Source organism: Oncorhynchus nerka, linkage group LG6 (assembly GCF_034236695.1).
Source record: "Oncorhynchus nerka isolate Pitt River linkage group LG6, Oner_Uvic_2.0, whole genome shotgun sequence".
Classification (NCBI taxonomy): domain Eukaryota; kingdom Metazoa; phylum Chordata; class Actinopteri; order Salmoniformes; family Salmonidae; genus Oncorhynchus; species Oncorhynchus nerka.
The window spans coordinates 32524171-32548645 of NC_088401.1; the positions used below are offsets into that span (position 1 = coordinate 32524171).

Consider the following 24475-nt stretch of genomic DNA (forward strand, 5'->3'; position numbering starts at 1 on the left):
ATCCCCCTGGCAGACAGACAGAGCTCCATCTGATTGCAATCGCCTCTAATTATTAACTGGTCTGGATAAGTATCAGTGTATAACCCTCACCAGACCTGCGAGACACCATGATATCTGCGTCTGTCCCAAACGACCTACTCAGCGATAGCCGATAGGCAATCACAATGACCTGGTCTACTTGGACAATGACAATGTTGAATGTTTAATTAGATAGTGTGAACTGGTGCTGACTATCACACTCAGACATTAGATGATTTGGAGCACAAGCAATGGTAAATGCTTTGTAAACTCCCAGAAAATATTTGAAATCTTAAATGTTGGATAATTGCTTAGGGAACTCGATTGATGGCGTTTCTATAAAACGTTGTTTTAGTCTGTCTAATTTAGGGTTAGAATCTAATAACACTTTAGTTTACTATTATACTAAAGTGATGCTTTCTGTGTAGATACTTAAAATTCAACATATACTCCAGCCTAGGGATTTCAGAGAACCATCCCGAAGATTTAAACCAGAACCAGATTCAAACGGATTTCTGTTGCTTTGAAGATAAGGACTGTAGCTCTGCAATAAACAGTAATTGTTTAGTTGCTTTCCTGTGGTGTGATTTATTTCAAGTACTGTGCTGTAAGATTTCAGGCTTGTTTTCCCGGCAGGGCCTGACGTGTGTGTACAGTGTCAACTAGGTGTATATGTTGGTTTATTATTGTCAACAAGATGCCAATTTTGAGATTCACACCTCCATCACCCGCCCCCCATTCACACATGACTCCACCTAGAAAAACACTCATGATGACCTTCGAATGTGACCTTTGCACAGTATACAGAAATAGCATAATACGATCTCTAACTACCTAAGTAGTAACAATGGGATTAAGACATTTTTCATTTAGAAATTATCAGCTGTGCACTGTAAAATTCCTCTAACATTGCAATTGTGAAAGTCTAAACCAAACAAGGTGACATCCATGCCACCGTTGGCAACACACACTAGATAATACAGATAAAATAATACAAGTAAATTCATATCAACATTGTTCAGTTCATATGAACCGAAGTAAAGTTTATTTCTATTGAAAATCCCTGCATCATCAGTACGAGTATAGAAAGAGCATGGCAGTGGGACTACTGAGGTGCTGCGGCTCCCCTACACGCTCACACACACAAACATATGCTTCCCTAGATAAAGACTTTCATGCAGCAGAAAGACAATGTCAGCGTAGAATACCAAGTTATTTATGGAGAACGTTTTGTCTTAAAAAAAAAAAATAGAAGTGGGATGGGAAATACAGTATGAATATAAGGGCTTTTTCTGATTTGATTTATTATTTTATTGATGTGGAATACCTCATCCTAGTATTGCCGGAAAGGGTTATCATTTAGATAGCAATCAGGAAGTGATTTTGGAGCATTACATCAATACAATCATGGCATTTTCTAAATACTCTTTACATATCAGTCAGCTTTAGATCATAACAGGGGTAGAACTACAAGTGTGTGTGCCTCAGATTGTGTTCCAAACAAGGGGGGGGGGGGGGGGTACAGTCGTTTGAACGTCCAGGCCAGGATACAGCTGCCTATGACTCATTTCAAACTCCCCCTTCTCCAGCCAAGGCAACCCATTTTACATTTAACACACATCAGCAGGCATCTGCTTCCTGTTTTCATTCTTTGAGTCATCTTATGTTTCTTATTTCCCCCTCACCTGTTGGGGTCTATGTTCCTTCCATCGTGTTGGACATTGGTGTTTCCAGCTAGGGGAACTAAAGCACCACCAGCGGAAGTGATCATTACAGCACTTTCATCCGAGACTGCAGTGGGGTTACTTATCAAAGTCAACACATTAGTCCAAGTGTCCGCTATCCCAGGAATTTCCCTGATCAGTGCACGACCATACCATGTTTGTAACCTAATCGAAATGAACTCCTCCATCCACTATAAGCATTGAAGCATGGTGCATTACATACAGAGCTGCACTGTAGAAATACATTGTCAGATCTTGGGTGAAACACCCCTAAGATGAACGACAGAACAATGGCACTAAATTATGAATATTTAATACAACACACGCAGTAGATCAGTGGTGTTAAGAAAAAGCTGAATCTATTGTCAAGTTGTGCTCAGAGACATTCCTTTTAAAAACAATCAAACAAAATCATGACATTTATGTACATCAACAGGGCATGTAAATTTGAATCATTTATGAACTGTAATATTGGAGCAGTTTATCATCAGTCGGTTTCAGTATCTTCTTCTCGGCCATGTTGACGACCCAGCCTGGCGAGAGGCCAAAGAAGATCTGTCTGGGGTCCTTTATCATAGAGAGCATGTGGAACAATTCGTCTTTGGAAATGTCCGGTAAAACGTAGCCATACTTCTGGGCCAAGGCTATCCGTGCTTTTTGAATCTTCTCTGGATCTGCCAGGTAACCCCGGTTGGCAGCATCTGTGTAGTAGGGGACCATGTCTTCCCCAGGCAACATTCTCTTTGGAATGGGCTGTCCACTTATGAAGAATGGGACAGGCTTACAGAGGACCGCTAACAGACAAGAGGAAAGCACAGGGTTACAAACACTCCAAAATGCATACAATTTAAGTGGCGTCATGGCAAGATCATTAAGTTTTGGCCTAACGTGTCACTACTACTCACCAAGACTTCTGGGGTCATAGAAACCTGTAGTGACCATCCCTCCGTTTCTCTCAATGGCAGCAATGGCCTCTTCAGACGCCATCTGAACTTCTATGTTGACTTTCGCCGCAAAGATACCAGCACCCTAGTAACACACACAATTGGATGCAACATTAAATAAAATAGACTTCCAAAACAGAACAAACTAGCGGGAACGGAAAAACAGTCTTTGGGTATCATAATGACAGCTACAATCTTAACTAAATACTGCCACCTACTGGCAAAAGATAGGTGCACTAAATAACTACAGATCCAAATAAAATCTAAATCAAATGTTATTTGTCACATGTGCCAAATACAACAGGTGTAGTAGACCTTACCGTGAAATGCTTAATTACAAGCCCTTAACCAACAATGCAGTTCAAGAAATAGCCATACTCCTTGCATTACATATGTAACAGGGTTGGTTATGTTTTCACGTGCCTCTAAAGAAAGGTGTATTTAATGTTCAAGCATTCTTATTGGTTGGTTCAATTCCGATGACAAGGCGTGCTAGTTTTTGCCCCGACTGAAGAACTTGGATTGCAATGCTTGGAGTCCGTTTTTGAGCGTCTCAAAGCCCATAATCTGAAGTTGGCTCCAAAGAAATGCCATTTCACGAAGAGGTCAGTGCGGTTCTTGGGGCATGTCATCAGTGAAGGTGTGGCCACAGACACAGAAAAAGTGAAGGCTATTGCAGGGATGACAGAGGATCTCATGGAGGATAACACGGACGTGCCCTCCCAGGGGAAGATTCGGTTCTCTCGGAATGATAGTCTATTACCAGGAGTTGATTGAGGGGTGCTCCACCATCACTAAGCTTCTACTTGGGCTGACAAATGGGACGAAGGCACCAAGCCATGGTAAAGGCAAGAGGAAACGAGGAATCCATAGGAAACTCACAGCAGCAGATTGGACTGGTGAGTGCAAACAGGCCTTTAGTCAGTTGAAACGAGCTCTCCTCGATCAGGTCATGCTAGGCCAGCCTGTGAACAGAGATGGGTTGCTAAACTCACTCCATTCTTGTTTGACATCAAGTACATCCCCGGTCCCAAGAATGGCATTGCTGATGCACTCAGTAGACAGCCATTTGTGCAGCAGAGCGCTCTCCACCACATCACAAGGGTTCCATACAAGTCCCTGCTGGTAGAAGCTGCAGGAGTTCATGCTGAGAAGGTGCAAGATGTGTTCCGCTGGTCGAACCACCCATTCAACCTCGAGAGCTGCTCGTCGTCAATTGAGGCAGATGCCTGTGAAATTGTCGTGGACTGCCAAACTACCTCCCATCCTTCTCCTGGTTCTCTGTCAAATGAAGTGGTGCCAGCAGTCCTGAGGTCGCAAGGGGAGGCTGGTCTACAGAACGGTGCGCTGCTACTGCCTCAGCTCACTCAGTCACTGGTGCCATCTGAGATGTCAGATGTGAGAGTGCTATCCCGTGACGACCTGATATCAAAGCAGCGCCAGGATGACGCACTCGCTAGAGTTGTCTTCTACGTGGACAGGGGCCGGAGACCTTTTAGGAGGGAACGTGGCCATGAACCACTCGAGGCTCTGCAGATTCTGAAGACCTGGGAGAAGCTCACTCTGAAAATGGGTGTACTATATCGCGTTACCAAAAGTTTGCTGTCAAAAAAGAAGACGTACCAGTATGTAGAACCCACCTCCATGAGGGCGACAGTTTTGAAGGGTGTCCACGATGAAGGTTCTTATTGTCACTGAGTGTACTGAACATGTAACATGCATGCTTTCCTAAGGGCTCTTTAAATTCCCCTAATTCTCTTTAGAGAATAGTCTTTGCACTGGAATATTTAGTGACATATATATTGCAAGGTATTGCATACCTCGTTTTGTTTCTTTATAGTATGCAAGTGTAATTCAGCGGGGGAGAATGTAACAGGGTTGGTTATGTTTCCACTTGCCTCTAAAGAAAGGTGTATTTAATGTTCAAGCATTCTTATTGGTTGGTTCAATTCCGATGACAGGGTGTGTTATTGGCCCCGCTTGCAGATAGGGGGAGATCGAACGTCAGGTCTCCCCAGTATGAAAATGTGATGCAAGGGATTTTGCCACCGACAGCCATCAACATCATTAAGCCCTGCACAACAAACATGCTGTTTCCTATTTAACAACAGCTAATAAATCATGATCAACTTGGACCACTGACTGGGGTGATTTAGTTGGACAAAACACAATGCAAGGGGAGTACGATTAACATCTCTTACACATACACATAAGCACTTAACTGCCTTTGTGAGATTGTGCTTCATCTCCAATGTTTAATTGATGCTTCTGTAACAATTAACTCCCCCAAATCAAGCGGAGACATCGGCTAGCTATGACAGTTTACGTGTGAACGTAGCCAAGACAACAATCTTACCTCGCCAACAAGCTGAACACCATAGTCCCTCTTCTGTGGCTGGATGGTCACTCCCCTGCCATTAACCAGCTGAGTCAGGTCAATGGGCTGAGTGGGGTCAACCCGGCCCAGGTCAATCAGATACTGCAGCCTGTTCAGGGTCAGGGGCTGGTACTGAGCCCGCCGACTGAGAAGAAGAGCACAAATTTGTGAGTATAATCTCCTGTCTCTAGCTATGTATGTACAGAGATGCAGTATGAAAAGTTACAAGGCCTTTTTTGCTTCTAGGCCACCAACTATGTATAGTATGATCATTTGATGATAGAACATGGAGTGTTCAACAATGGACATCAATGTATTTACCTGTGTCCCTCATTGTAGCCGTATTTTGGGATGGCTAGATAGAAGGGAGTCTGACCCCCCTCGAACCCCAGACGAGGTCGGTTGCCTCGCTGCCTCTCCCCCTTGTGACCCCGGCCACTTCTGTTTCCTCCATGTTGGCCTCTGCCTCGCTTCTTCTCCTGCAAAATAATAGACAAGATGAAAAATACCAGCGTTAGAACAGCTGTACATATTCTTCACTATTAATGTTCAATAATATATCCATAGTAATGAATCGCTAATTGTTTATCATTGGCACAATGAATTCATGCAACGAATGTATGTTTGAGACGAGACCAAAACTGTCTGACTAGAAATTATAACTACTATGCTATTTGCTTGTGTTTTGATATAGCAGACAGTGATGATAACTGACCAATTGTGTTTAAATCAGATGTTGTGCTTACATTCTAGGGGTAAACAAGAGATTTAGCTATAGATAGCTACTATTTGTACAAGCAAGCCATCTTTGGCTGGCTGAGTTACAGTAGCTAGCTAACGTTAGCTGATGGCTACTACTAGCCATGCTAGTTAGCTTGCTAGCTATTCAGCAACTGATTTACTGATGGTAAACGCATACTTACAGCCTTCTTGGTCCCCGGTTCAGGTCGTAAGTTTGCTAATGAAATACGAGGCAAATTCTGCAAAATATCTAATGCCTTCCCACCAGGTTTTCTCGTAAAAGACATCGTCCTCTCCAAATGTCAACGTCACCCAAGGACAAAATCGGCTACCATGGATATGGCTCACGTGACACACAATCTGGCATTTGCCGGAAACGGAAGTGCCATTGTTTCACAGATTTTTAGACCATCTGTATTTTCTACGAATTGAATGGATTAGTACATTGTCCTATCCACTGGGTTTACCAGTTAATGAATTCTTACTGCGCTTTCTCTTTGCCAAACTGATGCCCGCGAGTACGAAAACATACTGTTCTCGCAACTATTGCATGTAATAACAAGGGCGATACAAATTTAACGTTTTCGTTCCATCCAAGGATACATTGTCAATTCTCTTGGAGAATACCAGCTGCCTGTACGTTGTATGTGCGGTAATAGTATGTCAGTGCCCTTGCCTGCTATTCTACCTGCCGCTCGGAAAGCCACTGCAGCGGTGAGTTAAGATGATTTTGACAGCGAGTTTTGAATGCATAGTTTATTGTTGCGGACAATAACTTGCCCTCACATTAAAACTATAGTCTCACTTACGTCTGTATTCTCAGTAAAGGACCACTAGTGGGAAGCTAGAATCAAGTGTTTTAGTGTAGGGCTGTAACAAAATCCTGCACAGTAGCTCTCCAGGTGGAGGGTTGGCCACCCCTGACCTAGATTTACCAACCATAGACATTGAAGTGTTGTCAACCACATTGTACATTTATGTATATATTTTGCATTACAGGTGATATTTCTTCATGGCCTAGGTGACACTGGGTATGTGCAGCTTATTAGTTTCATCCCTCATCTTACTCCTTCCACTCACCATTGACTTCAGGGTTATCTGTTGTTATTATTCCCTTTCACTATAGTCTATAGCTCATAAAATGTCATTTGCTTTTGTTCATAGCCATGGCTGGGCAGAGGCCTTTGCTGGGATCCGGACACCACATGTGAAATACATCTGTCCTCACGCGTGAGTACCTCTGTGGACAAGTACAGCTCCTGTATTTGGATAATGTTGATGATAGTGATTATTGATGACATTGGGTTTAGTATACACATTTATTACTGACATTGAAATATTTTTGTTACTTTGATTTTTCAGTCCAATCAAGCCTGTTACATTAAACATGGGGATGTCCATGCCCTCCTGGTAAGAAGGGAAGTCTCTTTCATTTGATATAAAGTAGGCAATATCGAAGAACAGTACTATTTGGGTTAATCACTCCCTTCTATGTTTTAGGTTTGACATCATCGGATTGCAAACAGATGCAGAGGAAGACGAAGCTGGTATTAAACAGGCTTCAGAGAATAGTAAGTTAGAGTAGTAGGTTTGAATGTAGCAGTACTAGGACATTACAGTATGATGGAAGTTTAAAACGGTATGAGCTTGACATGATTCTATTTGAGCTTGATTTGATTGACTGCTTCCAATCTCCTCAGTTAAAGCACTGATAGATCAAGAAGTGAAGAATGGAATACCATCACACAGAATTGTTCTTGGTGGATTTTCTCAGGTAGACTAGTGTATGACAACAAAAAACTGTAAAACAATGCTGAAATCTACATAATTCAGTGGTAAGACAGTGAGTATTCATGTTTTTGTGTGCTTTGGCATAAATAGGGTGGAGCGTTGTCTCTGTACACTGCTCTCACAACCCAACAGAAGCTGGGGGGAGTGGTTGCCCTCAGCTGCTGGCTCCCTCTACGGAACTCCTTCCCCCAGGTAATACAATTAGAAGTGTCCTGTGGTGCACTTAGGTTATGCATATGATCCATTCAATTGTTTTGGAATGCAAACAGTCTATCAGCTTGTTACTTTACCAAATCACACAAATCAACAATGTTCAAAGTCCAAGACAGACCAAATAATTTAAGAGGCATTGCAAATTGTAGCTGATTTGAAATATAACCATAATGAAATCTTTTTTCAGGCATCGAGAAACTCTGCCAACAATGAGATGCATGTCCTGCAGTGCCATGGCGAGGCGGACCCTCTGGTGCCCGTAATGTTTGGATGTCTCACTGTAGAGAAGCTAAAGACCCTCTGCAATCCATCCAACATCATCTTCAAGACCTATCCCAGAATGCCACACAGTGCCTGCCCTGAGGTTAGTATGGTTTGCACAGTGGCTGTGAGAAGAGACTAGAATGAAGATTGGCACTTTTTGAAGACTTTGGACATGCACTATTGAATTGATATGACATGACTTTATATTTTGTGCAGTAATACTTGTCTTTCTTGCATCCCACAGGAAATGATGGATATCAAGCAGTTTATTGAGAAGCAGCTTCCTCCAATCTAACAGTTAGACCCACACACCCACCACCATCAGAGCTCATCGAAGGTGACACCTGTGACGCTCCATAGACTGTCTGAACCACAGACCTCACTCAATAGAACCTGCTAACTCTGGCTGTCAGAGACAGAGTCCGAGACAGGCCCTAGGGCTAGAGACAAGCTGGGGTGAGGGACATCATAACTAAAACTATTGTATTTTCTGCTGGAGCCAGGTAGAATCCTCAGTATTTGAATCGTTAATGTTGTCAGTTGCCAGTATTGTAGCTGTTTGCTATTGGGATGCCATCTTTCCCAGGGAATACATGTGTTGGGAGTATCTTAGATTGTATGGTTTGAAAATATGATTCTTAATATGTTGATTTGTAACAAATAACTTCATGAATGTATAAAAGCCTGATATAATGCAAGAGTAAAATAAGAACATGGCATAAAAGTATTGTGCTTTCATAGATTTGTAAGAATTGGAAGCAATGTTCTGTCAATTCAATACACAAATACCATATATGAATGGTCACATTCTATTTATTTCATACATATATTATATTCCTGTTTATGTTTTGTGTGAGACAAAAAATTGGACTGAATCAGCATCACAATATTAAAATCCACAGGCAAGATCTATTTCCAGGTATCAACTTACACTATATGTAAAAAGTTACTATTATTGTGATCAACTGTTGCACCATTTCTGTGATATTTTATTCAAACGATCTTGAAGGTGAATGATCTAATGCCAAGGCACTTCCCCATTTCTTCTTAACAATAAGTCAAACCTCATTTTATGCTTTAAGCCTGACAATAGACCTACACACGAATACAGTGCTCACTGATACAACATGCTTCCCCCTCAGAAAAGTGCAATGCCAAGCGCTAGGGAATATATAAAAATATAAATATATATATATATATGCAATCGGGAACTGAATCTAGCGTATGTTCTTGCTTGCTCTGAGTATTTTGGAAAGTCAATATTCAAGGTAATATAAACAGTAGTTTACATCTTAATAAATACTGTTTGGCAAATACAGCTTATTTAACCTGTTGATCAATCAACATTTGAACTGTAACTGAAAGCTAAACCTAAAACCCCCTTTGGATAAGACAAGTGTCCTCTAAAAGCAGTGCAGAGTGATTGATGGTGAGTGAGAGTCTATGGCTCTGTGGCAGGTGGCTGTTCGGCCAGGTCCTGCAGCAGGTCTGCGTACGCTGTGGAGTTCATGTAGCGTGGGTATGAGTCTCTCTGCATTAGCGTGTATATCTGCTGCTGGGCGTCTTCGAACGTGTGCGACGTGGGCTCCAACATGTTCTTGTTAATCACGTCTCGAACACGCGAGTCCAAACTCACCTGGAGAAGGAAATAACCATTTAAAGGGAATAAGAATACTCTATAGAGAGAGAAAAAATGATAGGCTTATTGCTTGAACTTAGAGCGTAATTAGAGTAAACCACCTCAGTCATATAAATGCCTAGGGTGGTGTAGGCTCACCTCTTTAGGGGAGAGGATGGAGATGAAGTCCTTGTAGATCTGTCGTACTTTATCCTCCACCACAGTTTTGTTGGTCTCCTTCTTCAGCTCCTCGCAGGCCAACCAGAACATCATGTTCTCTTCACTGAACTCTGTCCTCAGGAACTGGCGGAAGCAGCCCCGCCCTGCAGAGCTCTTCATCAGCCTCTCAAATGACATGGTCCATGTCATCGCATCCTCCAGAATAGGCTTGGGGCTACAAAAGAGGGACCATGAGCTTTATTTCATACAGTAGATATCGTTGAGACTGTTCAATGTCAATGTTTCAGCTCTAGCTCCATACAATTACATAAGGAACTCCGAACATATAATTACTCGGAACATTAAATTACATACAAGCCATTTAATAGACAGTACTGTGCAGCCGTCTTCATCGACCTCGCCAAGGCTTTCGACTCTGTCAATCACCATATTCTTATCGGCAGACTCAATAGCCTCGGTTTCTCGGATGACTGCCTTGCCTGGTTCACCAATTACTTTGCAGACAGAGTTCAGTGTGTTAAATCGGAGGGCATGCTGTCCGGTCCTCTGGCAGTCTCTATGGGGGTGCCACAGGGTTCAATTCTCGGGCCGACTCTTTTCTCTGTATATATCAATGATGTTGCTCTTGCTGCGGGCGATTCCCTGATCCACCTCTACGCAGACGACACCATTCTATATACTTTCGGCCCGTCATTGGACACTGTGCTATCTAACCTCCAAACGAGCTTCAATGCCATACAGCACTCCTTCCGTGGCCTCCAACTGCTCTTAAACGCGAGTAAAACCAAATGCATGCTTTTCAACCGATCGCTGCCTGCACCCGCATGCCCGACTAGCATCACCACCCTGGATGGTTCCGACCTTGAATATGTGGACATCTATAAGTACCTAGGTGTCTGGCTAGACTGCAAACTCTCCTTCCAGACTCACATCAAACATCTCCAATCGAAAATCAAATCAAGAGTCGGCTTTCTATTCCGCAACAAAGCCTCCTTCACTCACGCCGCCAAGCTTACCCTAGTAAAACTGACTATCCTACCGATCCTCGATTTCGGCGATGTCATCTACAAAATGGCTTCCAACACTCTACTCAGCAAACTGGATGCAGTCTATCATAGTGCCATCCGTTTTGTCACCAAAGCACCTTATACCACCCACCACTGCGACTTGTATGCTCTAGTCGGCTGGCCCTCGCTACATATTCGTCGCCAGACCCACTGGCTCCAGGTCATCTATAAGTCCATGCTAGGTAAAGCTCCGCCTTATCTCAGTTCACTGGTCACGATGGCAACACCCATCCGTAGCACACGCTCCAGCAGGTGTATCTCACTGATCATCCCTAAAGCCAACACCTCATTTGGCCGCCTTTCGTTCCAGTACTCTGCTGCCTGTGACTGGAACGAACTGCAAAAATCGCTGAAGTTGGAGACTTTTATCTCCCTCACCAACTTCAAACATCAGCTATCCGAGCAGCTAACCGATCGCTGCAGCTGTACATAGTCTATTGGTAAATAGCCCACCCATTTTCACCTACCTCATTCCCATACTGTTTTTATACTGTTTTTTTATTTATTTATTTACTTTTCTGCTCTTTTGCACACCAATATCTCTACCTGTACATGACCATCTGATCATTTATCACCCCAGTGTTAATCTGCAAAATTGTATTATTCGCCTACCTCCTCATGCCTTTGCACACATTGTATATAGACTGCCCATTTTTTTTTTCTACTGTGTTATTGACTTGTTAATTGTTTACTCCATGTGTAACTCTGTGTTGTCTGTTCACACTGCTATGCTTTATCTTGGCCAGGTCGCAGTTGCAAATGAGAACTTGTTCTCAACTAGCCTACCTGGTTAAATAAAGGTGAAATAAAAAATAAATAAAAAATAGGATCTCCATGTCTAGAGACCGCATTTAAAGTCGACATTAAACAGGCTAAACTATATCCCCTCTAATTTTTTTCTTACATTATGTGGCTAGCTGTATAGGGGATATACTTGTGAAGAGCTGATTCTCATTATTATACAATATTCATCACAATATTCTAATCAATGATATGCATAATCTTAAGACCTATATGCTCACACAACCATAGTCATCTGATTGACTGAAATCTTGAACTAGTGAAGTGTTATATGATTTTGATGTTGATCGCTAACGGCGACCAGAGTATTCCAGAAGTTACCTGTCATCACAGTTTGCGATTTCCTCTGCTCTCCTCTCATAGGCGTTTTTTTTAATCCTCTCATCCTCCGCCCTAACAGTCAGACTGAAAAACAGTGAAAAACAATAGAAATAGAAAATGTATCAATGTACAATGTGTGTTTCTGCTTTTGTCAATTGGGATGGTGGGTAGCAGATAGAGAGGCATGTTGTTAGTTTCAAGCGGTGAAAAAAAGTGGTGGGAGGTGCACATCCTGCTTCGTGAGCTCTGCAGGGGGCTTCTGTAAACACTACTGTCATCCAGTCTTTGGAGATGTGTTGCAACACCTGGTGTGGCAGTCACCTGTAGTCTAATTAAAGCCCTGTGAGAATCCACCACATCTGTGCTCCCCGGCCACACTCTGTAGCGCTGCGACAATTAGCATAACTGAATTGAGGTCGATGTGGAGATAGAGACTATTCCCACTCAATGGGGACTGAATTAGCATGCTCTTATTCTGCACACAACAGGAAGAGGCATAACTTGCTTACGTACAGTGGGGCAAAAAAAGTATTTAGTCAGCCACCAATTGTGCAAGTTCTCCCACTTAAAAAGATGAGAGAGGCCTGTAATGTTCATCATAGGTACACTTCAACTATGATAGACAAAATGAGAAAGAAAAATCCAGAAAATCACATTGTAGGATTTTTAATGAATTTATTTGCAAATTATGGTGGAAAATAAGTATTTGGTAACCTACAAACAAGCAAGATTTCTGGCTCTCACAGACCTGTAACTTCTTATTTAAGAGGCCCCTCTGTCCTCCACTCGTTACCTGTATTAATGGCACCTGTTTGAACTTGTTATCAGTATAAAAGACACCTGTCCACAACCTCAAACAGTCACACTCCAAACTCCACTATGGCCAAGACCAAAGAGCTGTCAAAGGACACCAGAAACAAATTTGTAGACCTGCACCAGGTTGGGAAGACTAAATCTGCAATAGGTAAGCAGCTTGGTTTGAAGAAATCAACTGTGGGAGTAATTATTAGGAAATGGAAGACATACAAGACCACTGATAATCTCCTTTGAATCTGGGGCTCCACGCAAGATCTCACCAAGGGGGGTCAAAATGATCACAAGAACGGTGAGCAAAAATCCCAGAATCACACGGGGGGACCTAGTGAATGACCTGCAGAGAGCTGGGACCAAAGTAAAAAAGCCTACCATCAGTAACACACTACGCCGCCAGGGACTCAAATCCTGCACTGCCAGACGTGTCCCCCTGCTTAAGCCAGTACATGTCCAGGCCCATCTGAAGTTTGCTAGAGAGCATTTGGATGATCCAGAAGAAGATTGGGAGAATGTCATATGGTCAGAGGAAACCAAAATATAACTTTTTGGTAAAAACTCAACTTGTCGTGTTTGGAGGACAAAGAATGCTGAGTTGCATCCAAAGAACACCATACCTACTGTGAAGCATGGGGGTGGAAACATCATGCTTTGGGGCTGTTTTTCTGCAAAGGGACCAGGACGACTGATCCGTGTAAAGGAAAGAATGAATGGGGCCATGTATCGTAAGATTTTGAGTGAAAACCTCCTTCCATCAGCAAGGGCATTGAAGATGAAACGTGGCTGGGTCTTTCAGCATGACAATGATCCCAAACACACTGCCCGGGCAACGAAGGAGTGGCTTCGTAAGAAGCATTTCAAGGTCCTAGATTGGCCTAGCCAGTCTCCAGATCTCAACCCCATAGAACATCTTTGGATCTAGTTGAAAGTCTGTGTTGCCCAGCAACAGCCCCAAAACATCACCGCTCTAGAGGAGATCTGCATGGAGAAATGGGCCAAAATACCAGCAACAGTGTGTGAAAACCTTGTGAAGACTTACAGAAAACGTTTGACCTCTGTCATTGCCAACAAAGGGTATATAATAAAGTATTGAGATAAACTTTTGTTATTGACCAAATACTTATTTTCCACCATAATTTGCAAATAAATTCATTAAAAATCCTACAATGTGATTTTCTGGATTTTTTTTCTCATTTTGTCTGTCATAGTTGAAGTGTACCCATGATGAAAATTACCGGCCTCTCATTTTTTTAAGTGGGAGAACTTGCACAATTGGTGGCTGACTAAATACTTTTTTGCCCTGTAGATGTCAATAACTCCATAACATAAATGTCCCTGTGTGTTTTTCCCCCAATGAGACTGTGTGTGTAACCGGCTGACACTCAGTTTTCATGCTCTGCTGTTTGTGTCCTGTGCAGAGCATATGTAGCGTAAGAGTTTGGAGTGTTGGAAGGAGCATGGTATGAAATCTCATTATAGTAGGTCCCCCTATGTCCCAAATGGCACCCTATTCCCTATGTAGTACACTACTTTTGTCAAGAGCCCTATGCATCCTGGTCAAAATAAGTGCACTATATATGCAATAGGGTGCTGTTAGGTAAGCAACCCCTTACTATGGACAGTATAGTCACAGATAGAACAATGAGACAGATCTTTCACTGGATGTATAAATATGAAGCATCAGCTTGGCGTTGCCACGAAATCCAGCAGCCGGCAGTGGGAGAAGATGGAAGGATATGGATTTTGGCCTACATTCTGCACATTTTCTCATCGATGAAACTTTTGATCTCAATACAGTTTTATGTTTCCAAAACTAGAAACTAGAAAGTTTGGTTGACTTTAGGCTTTGCCAAAGTTTTTAAAAAGCTAGTTGTTTAAAAGGAGTGCAAAGGCAAATTGAGTTACTGCACACACACATTTCACAAAGTAGACGTTCCCTAACTGAAATATGCAGATATATGCCAGAACGGGCCAATAGGAAATATCACTAGCTCGTGCTTGGCTCTCCCCACCTCCCTGCTTGTTCTTCCCACTATGACTAATCTGTTCCCATTGGAAACGACAGGCTATGGTCTATGTTGGTTTAGTTATAAAACATATTTGGTATAGTGGTACCTACCAGGAGCAGCTGCAGCAACAACACCAGCAGAAGCAACAGGCATTGGAGGCGTTGGTGGACGTGTTCCCCATCCCGTGCTGGGTTTGGAGAACACTGGCAGCAGCTTCCTGGTGCACCTGCATCTGTCTCTTGCGCATCTCCACCCGCTCGGACCCCATGGGCTGCAGACCAAGACACAACATCATGCTGAAGATGTAGGACAGACACACAATACAGGAGAACACACACCCAGACAAAACAATGCAGCACACTGCAATCAATTCGGTCCAGAACATGATGACATAGAAGGCAGGTGTCAGTCATCCATCCCTAATCCATATCTTCATGTGGATGAATACGACATTTTAAAGACTGGTACAACATCATGAAACCATGGTACTGTATAATCATCTCAGAGGAAAAATATTACTGAGGGAATCACCATGGCATGTCGTCACATAATTTCGAGTGCGCATGTCTTTCGGAATACTCTGACCACCTCAACATAACAGAATGATCCCTGCGCGAACTTTTACACTGTCCAAGCTTTCATTTATTATAGCGAGAAATGTAGTACCATTTGGCTATGCAAATTACGGTCACTGACAGTAATGCATAAATATATATAAGCTATTAAACGCCTATTACCAAGCATTATAGCCTATCATTTGCAGGATCAAACTATTGTAGCGCGCTCTGCGATGAAAAATGCACTGGACGAGAAAGACGGAGGCGTGGTGTTAGTTATACAGACAAGGCGTTACTGCCTCCATCCTAGCATCCTCAGATGCAACACAGATGGATCCTTGGGGGGTAGACAGCATTTTAAGCATGTATTAGGTTCTAATAAAGACTAAGAATACATGTAACGAAATAATACAATACTTAAAGCATTGGTGTTTTTCTTAAAAAATGGACAACATGGCATCTGGTGCAAGTTATGACTACAGCAATAAATACATAACCATTCAATTGGATAGCTACATCCCAAAGATAGAACGAGATTGTCAAGAAACTATGCTGGCAATAATGATCTAGTCCTCAATCATGTGTAAAAATGATCATTATTGTAGATTATGCTGACTGAATTCTCATTTGCCATCTGGATTGTTGGTGTTGAATCTAATTCACAGTTTAGCATTCAATTATATTTCAAAGAGGACATTCCAATGTAACTGTACTCACTGTCACCATGAATGCCAGAATACAGGTGATTCTTGCCTCGATCACATCCGTCTGCGCTGGTCTGCAACGGACAAATTGCTTTGCTCGATGCGCATGCGTTTTGTTCGAGTGCAAAAATATGTTCTGTGGCTGAAGCTCTGAAGGGCGGACCAGCTTTTACTGGAGGCTTCGCGCGATGGGTGATAATGCTCATATTATCATCTGTTGCATAGCCTACTTCACAGCAACTGATGAAACCGATACATCAACCACCGACCATGAGTGCTGGAGATTTTATTTTAAATTCATCATCATGATACAGGGTCCAGACTTCCAACCAATCATAATAAGCCTATGTAATGGTTTTGGGTCATTGATATGGCGTTAGAATTTGTGACCAACGTCTTCCCATGATATAAGGCCAAATATTTCAGCAAACTCGTAGCTGGAAAACCACCTTACCTCATTGGAGCGCACGGATATGGCCTATCTTTGCATATGAGAGCAGTAGGTGCCCACAGCCACCAGATAGCAGTAGCGATCTAGCTATGTTAAAAGAAAGGCACGTTCCAGTTTTGATAGGACTTGATGGATGCTGTATTGAATATGTTTTCGAAGCAGCGCCAAGTTAAATATCAGATATCTTTGCTGCTAATACGGGCGAGAAAACACATTCAAAAAGTGTCCATACGCCTTGACCTATTCCACATTTGGTTTTGTTATAGGCTGAATTCAAAATGGATTAAATTATACAGTTGAAGTCGAGAGTTTGCATACACCTTAGCCAAATACATTTAAACTCAGTTTTTCAGAATTCTTTAAATTTAATCCGAGTAAAAAGTCCCTGTTTTAGGTCAGTTAGGATCACCACTTTATTTTAAGAATGTGAAATGTCAGAATAATGGTAGAGAGAATGATTTATTTCAGCTTTTATTTCTTTCATCACATTCCTAGCGGGTCAGAAGTTTACATACACTCCATTAGTATTTGGTAGCATTGCCTTAAAAAAAGTTTAACTTGGGTCAAACGTTTTGGGGAGCCTTCCACAAGCTTCCCACAATAAGTTGGGTGAAGTTTGGCCCATTCCTCCTGACAGAGCTGGTGCAACTGAGTCAGGTTTGTAGGCCTTCTTGCTCGCACTCGCTTTTTCAGTTCTGCCCATACATTTTCTATATGATTGAGGTCAGGGCTTTGTGATGGCCACTCCAATACCTTGACTTTGTTGTCCTTAAGCCATTTTGCCACAACTTTGGAAGTATGCTTGGGGTCATTGTCCATTTGGAAGATCCATTTGCGACCAAGCTTTAACTTCCTGACTGATGTCTTGAGATGTTGCTTCAATATATCTACATACATTTCCGTCCTCATGATGCCATCTATTTTGTGAAGTGCATCAGTCCCTCCTGCAGCAAAGTACCCCCACAACATGATGCTGCCACCCCGTGCTTCACGGTTGGGATGGTGTTCTTCAGCTTGCAAGCCCCCCCTTTTTGGTTATTATGGCCAAACAGTTCTATTTTTGTTTCATCAGACCAGAGGACATTTCTCCAAAAAGTACGATCTTTGTCCCAATGTGCTGTTGCAATCCATAGTCTGTCTTTTTTTTATGGCAGTTGGCTTCTTTTTTTTTTCTTCTTTTTTTTTATGGCAGTGGCTTCTTCCTTGCTAAGTGGCCTTTCAGGTTATGTCGATATAGGACTTGTTTTACTGTAGATATAGATACCTTTGTACCTGTTTCCTCCAGCATCTTCACAAGGTCCTTTGCTGTTGTTCTGGGATTGATTTGCACTTTTCACACCAAAGTACGTTAATCTCTAGGAGACGGAACGTGTCTCCTTTCTTAGCAGTATGATGGCTGCATGGTCCCTTGGTGTTTATACTTGCGTACTATTGTTTGTACAGATAAACGTGGTACCTTCAGGCGTTTGGAAATTGATCCCAAGGATGAACCAAACTTGTGGAGGTCTACAATTGTTTTTCTGAGGTCTTGGCTGATTTCTTTTGATTTTCCCATGATGTCAAGCAAAGAGGCACTGAGTTTGAAGGTAGGCCTTGAAATACATCCACAGGTACACCTCCAATTGACTCAAATGATGTCAATTAACCTATCAGAAGCTTCTAAAGCCATGACATAAATTTCTGGAATTTTCCAAACTGTTTAAAGGCACAGTCAACTTAGTGTATGTAAACTTCTGACCCACTGGAATTGTGATACAGTGAATTATAAGTGATCTGTTGGTAAACAATTACTTGAGTCATGCACAAAGAAGATGTACTAACCGACTTGCCAAAATGATAGTTTGTTAACAAGAAATTTGTGGAGTGGTTGAAAAACAAGTTTAATGACTCCAACCTAAGTGTATGTAAACTTCCGACTTCAACTGTATATAGACCCGTGATTAGTTTCCAAGCAGAGAATCATCTACTTGAAGACAAGGTAGGCCTTAGTCCACATGATTACACATGGGTAAAATCACATAATTTCACATGTGAAATGTCTACGTTTTTCACATGTGAAATCATGTTCAACCATGTGGTTTTGGAACACATGACATGTGATGATATTTCACAAGAAGTTTTACATGTGGATGTTCACATGTGATCACATAACCTTTCACATGTGAAATCATGTTCAACCATGTGGTTTTGGAACACATGACATGTGATGATATTTCACATGAAGTTTCACATACATTTTCACATGATCACATAACCTTTCACATGCGAAATCCTGGGAAGCCATGTGGATTTATAACACTTCATATGTGGATTTTCCATGTTTTGCACATGTAAAATAAATTTCCACATGTGAAATCATGTGAAACCATGTGGTTTTGGAACACTTCACATGTGATTATATTTCACATGAAGTTTCCCAGATGATGCCCTGCAAAGAAAAAGGAGTTGTTAGGATGTTCCTGGAACGTCTTGCAGTCGCAGTGCTTTCAACTTATATATTTGACACACTTTGACATACATGATTACATTATGTTGATTTTTACAGTAATTATTATTCAACATGTCCTCACCTGGGTTATGAACTCACAACCTACTGGTTCACGGCATGCCGATATTCTTGCTACCATATCTGTGTCAATAACACATTTCACCTGGCTTTGGACTTCAAAGTAAATCTCACATTTGTTACACTAAAAGTATTCTATTCATCATGGGGATTTAGGAGTAACATAAAAATAGAATAGTATGCCACACCAACATTATAAACTTTCACATGTGAAAATCTAACTCTCACATGTGGAAATGTATTTTCACATGTGAAAAACCTTCACAGGTGAAAATGAATTAGAAGTTGTCACGTGTAGTTTCATGTTATTACATGTTTCTTTTACATGTTGTCACATGTTATCCCATTAACATCCAATAGGATGTGAAATTGATATATACAAGACAATGTACATTTAGGCCTACGCCTACGTTATAGCATGCTTAGGGCTATATAGGTGGTGTGGTTGAATATTTTCCGTTTATTTACAAATATTCCACCTCGAGAATAAATTACTTTTCTCCCGGGTTACCAGGTATTTCCCGCCAGAACAGGAAGTGCCATTCAAAAACATTATAAAGCATATAAATAGGCCTATGTCTGGATTTGATTAGACGTTTGATTTAAAAAAAATTCAAGCCTGATGCAACCTGAACCTGAAGAGTAATACATTAAATCTATTGTATGAGCCCTACATTAAAGACTTTTAATGAGCCCAAACCCCAAAATCCCAAATGATTGTGCCATTCTCCAATACATTTATGATATAGGCTATACTGCACATTTACACACGACAGAAAAACATACAAGCCCATAGATGTTGCTAGCTATATGCTCTCTTGGGTAAACAAATTAAACTAGCTACAGTAGGCTAATATTTTTGAGCGTGAACTGTATCAATGTACCATATTGTATTGTATGGACTGGAATTACGCACATCGTTCAAACCATGATAACGCAGGGAGAGAACAAACCGATTCTGGTGCAGCAAATGTTGACTACAAAGTTACAAGTATAGGCTAGCAAATTGGATTTAAATGTTGAAATAAAATAGGGCCTATTTGTATAATTAATAGGCTGTCGAATATATAGTTTCATAATATTTCCCCTAATGTTATTAGCCTACCTCCTCTTTCTCTATCATTGCTTCATTCCTTCCTCGCTTTCAACAGTTAAATGAAATGCGATTCGTTGTCCATATCGTCGTCATTCTAATGACATCCTTGAAAAGTATAGGACTATAATTAGATGCAGAAGGCTTTCATTTCTCTTCACAAAGATTGAATGTGTCTAACTGCTATAGCCTACTGCCATAGTCCATTTGCTCTTCTTTCTAACCGGTGGAGGTTGGGGCCGATTAGGGAGGATTTTTTTTTTTTGAATAAGCATGGCCTTATTTCTATTACAGCATATTGGATGACTGTCATTCATATTCCTTTCACCCAGCTCAATGTAACATCGATATCGATAGGTGTAGGCTACTACATGATACTCAAATGTTCTATGTACCCATCATACAATGTAGGTACACAGTTTGAGAGAATTGAGTAATCAAGGTGACAGACAGTGACACATTTAGTACCGCCTTGCATACTCTTGCCTGCGTCTAGCTGATCTAGGGTGGTAATCATTAGTTCAACAGTTGCAAAAGAGATTTTCCATTGGACAAATTTAGGTAAGTTTATCCCTGTTTTGTTCCATTTAAGAAACGTTTTTCAACAGAATCAGCAGAATGAACAGACCCCTGATCACACACAAAGACAGTTCACTTTCTATATAAAAACAGCATGATCACTTTGCTCTTTGTATATACAGTACCAGTCAAAAGTTTGGACGCAAGTACTGGTTCCAGGGTTTTTCTTTATTTTAACAATTTTCTACATTGCAGAATAATAGTGAAGAAATCAACACTATGAAATAACACATATGGAATCATGTAGTAACCAAAGAACTGTTAAACAAATCAAAATACATTTATATTTGAGATTCTTCAAATTAGCCATGCTTTGCCTTGATGACAGTGTTGCACACTTGGTATTCTCCCAACCAGCTTCAATTAACATGTGTGCCCTTCTTAAACGTATATTTCTGGAATTGCTTTCCTTCTTAATGCGTTTGAGCCAATCAGTTGTGTTGTGACAAGGTAGGGGTGGTATACAGAGGATATCTCTATTTAGTAAAAGACCAAGTCCATATTATGGCAAGAACAGCTCAAATAAGCAAAGAGAAATGACAGTCCATCATTTCTTTAAGACATGAAGGTCAGTCAATGCGGAAAATCTCTAGAACTGTGAAAGTTTCTTCAATTGCTGCAAAGAAATCACTACTAAAGGACACCAATAATAAGAAGACACTTGCTTGGATCAAGAGTACACGAGCAATGGATATTTGACTGTTAAAAATCTGTCCTCTGGTCTGATGAGTCCAAATTTCAGTCCAAATGTCTTTGTGAGACGCAGAGTAGGTGAACGGATGATCTCCGCATGTGTGGTTCCCACTGTGAAGCATGGAGGAGGAGGTGTGATGGTGTGGGGGTAGTTTGCTGGTGACACTGTCTGTGATTTATTTAGAATTCAAAGCACACTTTACCAGCATGGCTACCACAGCATTCTGCAGTAATAAGCCATCCCATCTGGTTTGCGCTTAGTGGGATTATCATTTGCTTTTCAACAGGACAATGATACAAAATACACCTCCAGGCTGTGTAAGGGCTATTTGACCATTGAGCGTGATGGAGTGCTGCACCAGATGACCTGGCCTCCACAATCACCCAACCTCAACCCAATTGAGATGATTTGGGAAGAGTTGGACCACAGAGTGAAGGAAAAGCAGTCAACAAGTGCTCATCATATGTGGGAACTCATTCAAGACTGTTGAAAAAGCATTCCAGGTGTAGCTAGTTGAGAGAATGCCAAGAGTGTGCAAATCTGTCATCAAGGCAAAGGGTGGCTACTTTGAAGAATCTCAAATATAAAATATTTGACTTTTTTTGTTTAGTACATAATTCCATATGTGTTATTTCATAGTTTTGATGTCTTCACTATTATTCTATAATGTCAAAATTAACAAAAACTCTTGATTGAGTAGGTGTGTCCAAACTTTTGACCTGTACTGTATAATTCCTTCTTTCAACTATCTACGCGCTCTCCTCCTCTGACCTTTTCTTTTAGCTACTAGAACTAACTTGTTAGTAAACACGCTGCAATCATGCAGTACAGTGTACAGTAGTTGTTTGAGCCTGGTGTTTGAGTAGGCTAAACTAGCTAGGTGCATTCATCTAGGTAACTGAAAGCGAAAGAACAAAAAATACACCCAAATAAGGTCCTCCCTTTCCACCTCTGAGGAGCTTCCACTGTTTCAAACTACCTGTGAGTTCTATTGACTACTGTATTTTTAACATTCACAAAAGAATAGCTTGCATCCCTCTTCGAATAGTCTATTTGTATAAGAAATGCAAAAAAATGATGTCCAGCAAGCTATTCTAGTCTAGCTTTTCCTGCATGAGACACGATTTTTAAGGAGGCCAGCGGAGCACAAGTGCGTGCGTATTGTGCAAGAGGCAGAGGCTATAAGTTAGAAACGTATTATGCATGACCCATCATTAATTAGGCAAATATATGGCTAATACTGTATTGAATTTATTACTTGAAAGAGGTAGTCTGGGACATCTATTTATAGGGCTATGTATCAATCTAGAACAGGATGATCTATTTTGGGTGAAATATGAAGGGAGTTGATGGAGAGAAAGAGTGCTCGAGTTTGCACTGATTAAAATAAATTATATTCGAGTGATAGGCTGTTTGAAAACTCTGCAGATGCAATAAAAAAATTATAATCTTTACAATTAAAAAGTAAGGTGACTGCCGAAAGCCAGATGGAGATGAGTAAATTACCCTCGCATTCGGTCTTTATATTACTGTAGCATAGCCTGCAGCAAATGCAACAAACCTGTTACAAGAAAAAAGTTCAATTTCACGCCATGCTGTTCATATGAATAATTTATTATAAATTTCTTATCAATTTTTATTATCAATTTCTAGCAGTTATGATTTTAGGAGCAAAGATTTTTAGTAAATCTCAGTAACCGGGTTCCCACCATTCAACCCTAGTGTCTAGTTGTTGACACCATGCTGCACCTACTGAACTAAGCCAACTGAACTGTGTGGGTTCATTTGAGTTCAGCCTTAACTGACTTTATCAGAGAGATGAAAAAAAATGAAAAAAGCCTAATGACATCTGGGACTATCACCAAGAATGGGCATGATGCCTCCATCAGTTGCATCTCTGTCCAATTAATTGATAATTAGTTTCTCTGTTCGTTGACCTTGAAATTCAGCAGAGAGAAAGGACTTGTGCATTTACACCTACATAAGCAAATAGACAATGGCTTGTGCATTATAGTGAAATTATCTATCACCTATGCTTGTTAGCCTAATCATCTCTGCCAGTTTCTTATGAGTAGCATATTGCAAGTTTGAGTGTATGCTAATGTTTGTGTGTGTGTGTGTGTGTGTGTGTGTGTGTGTGTGTGTGTGTGTGTGTGTGTGCGCAGAGCCATGGGAAATACAGTGCATCCGGAGAGTGTTCAGACCTTTGACTTTTTTCACATTTTGTTACGTTACAGCCTCATTCTTAAATTGATTAAATTGTTTCCCCCCTCATCAATCCACACACAATGCCCCATAATGACAAAGCAAAAAACCTTTTTTAGAATTTTTTGCAAATATCACATTTACATAAGTATTCCGATCCTTTACTCAATACTTTGTTGAAGCACCTTTGGCAGCGATTACATCCTCTTGTCTTCTTGGGTATGATGCTACAAGCTTGGCATACCTGTATTTGGGGAGTTTCTCCCATTCTTCTCTGCAAATCCTCTCAAGCTCTGTCAGGTTGGATGGGGATCGTTGCTGCACAGCTATTTTCAGGTCTCTCCAGAGATGTTCGATCGGGTTCAAGGCTGGGCTCCGGCTGGGCCACTCAAGGACATACCGAGACTTGTCCCGATGCCACACGGGCGGCCAGCTCTACGAAGAATCTTGGTGGTTCCAGACTTTGTCCATTTAAGAATGATGGAGGCCAATATGTTCTTGGGGACCTTCAGTGCTGCAGACAGTTTTTGGTACCCTTCCCCAGATATGTGCCTCGAGACAATTCTGTCTCGGAGCTCTATGGACAATTCCTTCGACCTCATGGCTTGTTTTTTTGCACTGACATGCACTGTCAACTGTGGGACGTTATATAGACAGGTGTGTGAATTTCCAATCAATTGAATTTACCATAGGTGGACCCCAGTCAAGTTGTAAAAACATCTCAAGGATGATCAATGGAAACAGGATG

At 41.3% G+C, this 24475-nt stretch overlaps 3 protein-coding genes across 3 annotated transcripts; 1 reads left to right on the forward strand and 2 right to left on the reverse strand.

Moving 5' to 3' along the window:
• Window positions 1-2039: 2039 nt before the first annotated feature.
• Window positions 2040-6162, reverse strand: LOC115130361 (large ribosomal subunit protein uL15m-like). The gene is made up of 5 exons (XM_029661431.2): window positions 5987-6162; window positions 5385-5542; window positions 5043-5208; window positions 2648-2771; window positions 2040-2536 (listed from the first exon to the last, which is right to left on the reverse strand). The coding sequence occupies exons 1-5, from the start codon at window positions 6089-6091 to the stop codon at window positions 2199-2201; spliced, it is 891 nt and encodes a 296-aa protein (XP_029517291.1). The 5' UTR covers window positions 6092-6162; the 3' UTR covers window positions 2040-2198.
• Window positions 6163-6251: 89 nt separating this feature from the next.
• lypla1 (lysophospholipase 1) lies at window positions 6252-8867 on the forward strand. Its single transcript, XM_029661432.2, has 9 exons — window positions 6252-6518; window positions 6804-6835; window positions 6969-7034; window positions 7167-7214; window positions 7305-7375; window positions 7505-7578; window positions 7686-7787; window positions 7996-8172; window positions 8317-8867. The coding sequence occupies exons 1-9, from the start codon at window positions 6450-6452 to the stop codon at window positions 8365-8367; spliced, it is 690 nt and encodes a 229-aa protein (XP_029517292.1). The 5' UTR covers window positions 6252-6449; the 3' UTR covers window positions 8368-8867.
• A 2-nt stretch (window positions 8868-8869) lies between these two features.
• LOC115130363 (regulator of G-protein signaling 20-like) lies at window positions 8870-15146 on the reverse strand. The gene is made up of 4 exons (XM_029661434.2): window positions 14989-15146; window positions 12060-12143; window positions 9850-10084; window positions 8870-9708 (listed from the first exon to the last, which is right to left on the reverse strand). Exons 1-4 carry the CDS (start codon window positions 15144-15146, stop codon window positions 9514-9516), a joined length of 672 nt encoding a protein of 223 aa, XP_029517294.2. The 3' UTR covers window positions 8870-9513.
• Between the last annotated feature and the right edge of the window lie 9329 nt (window positions 15147-24475).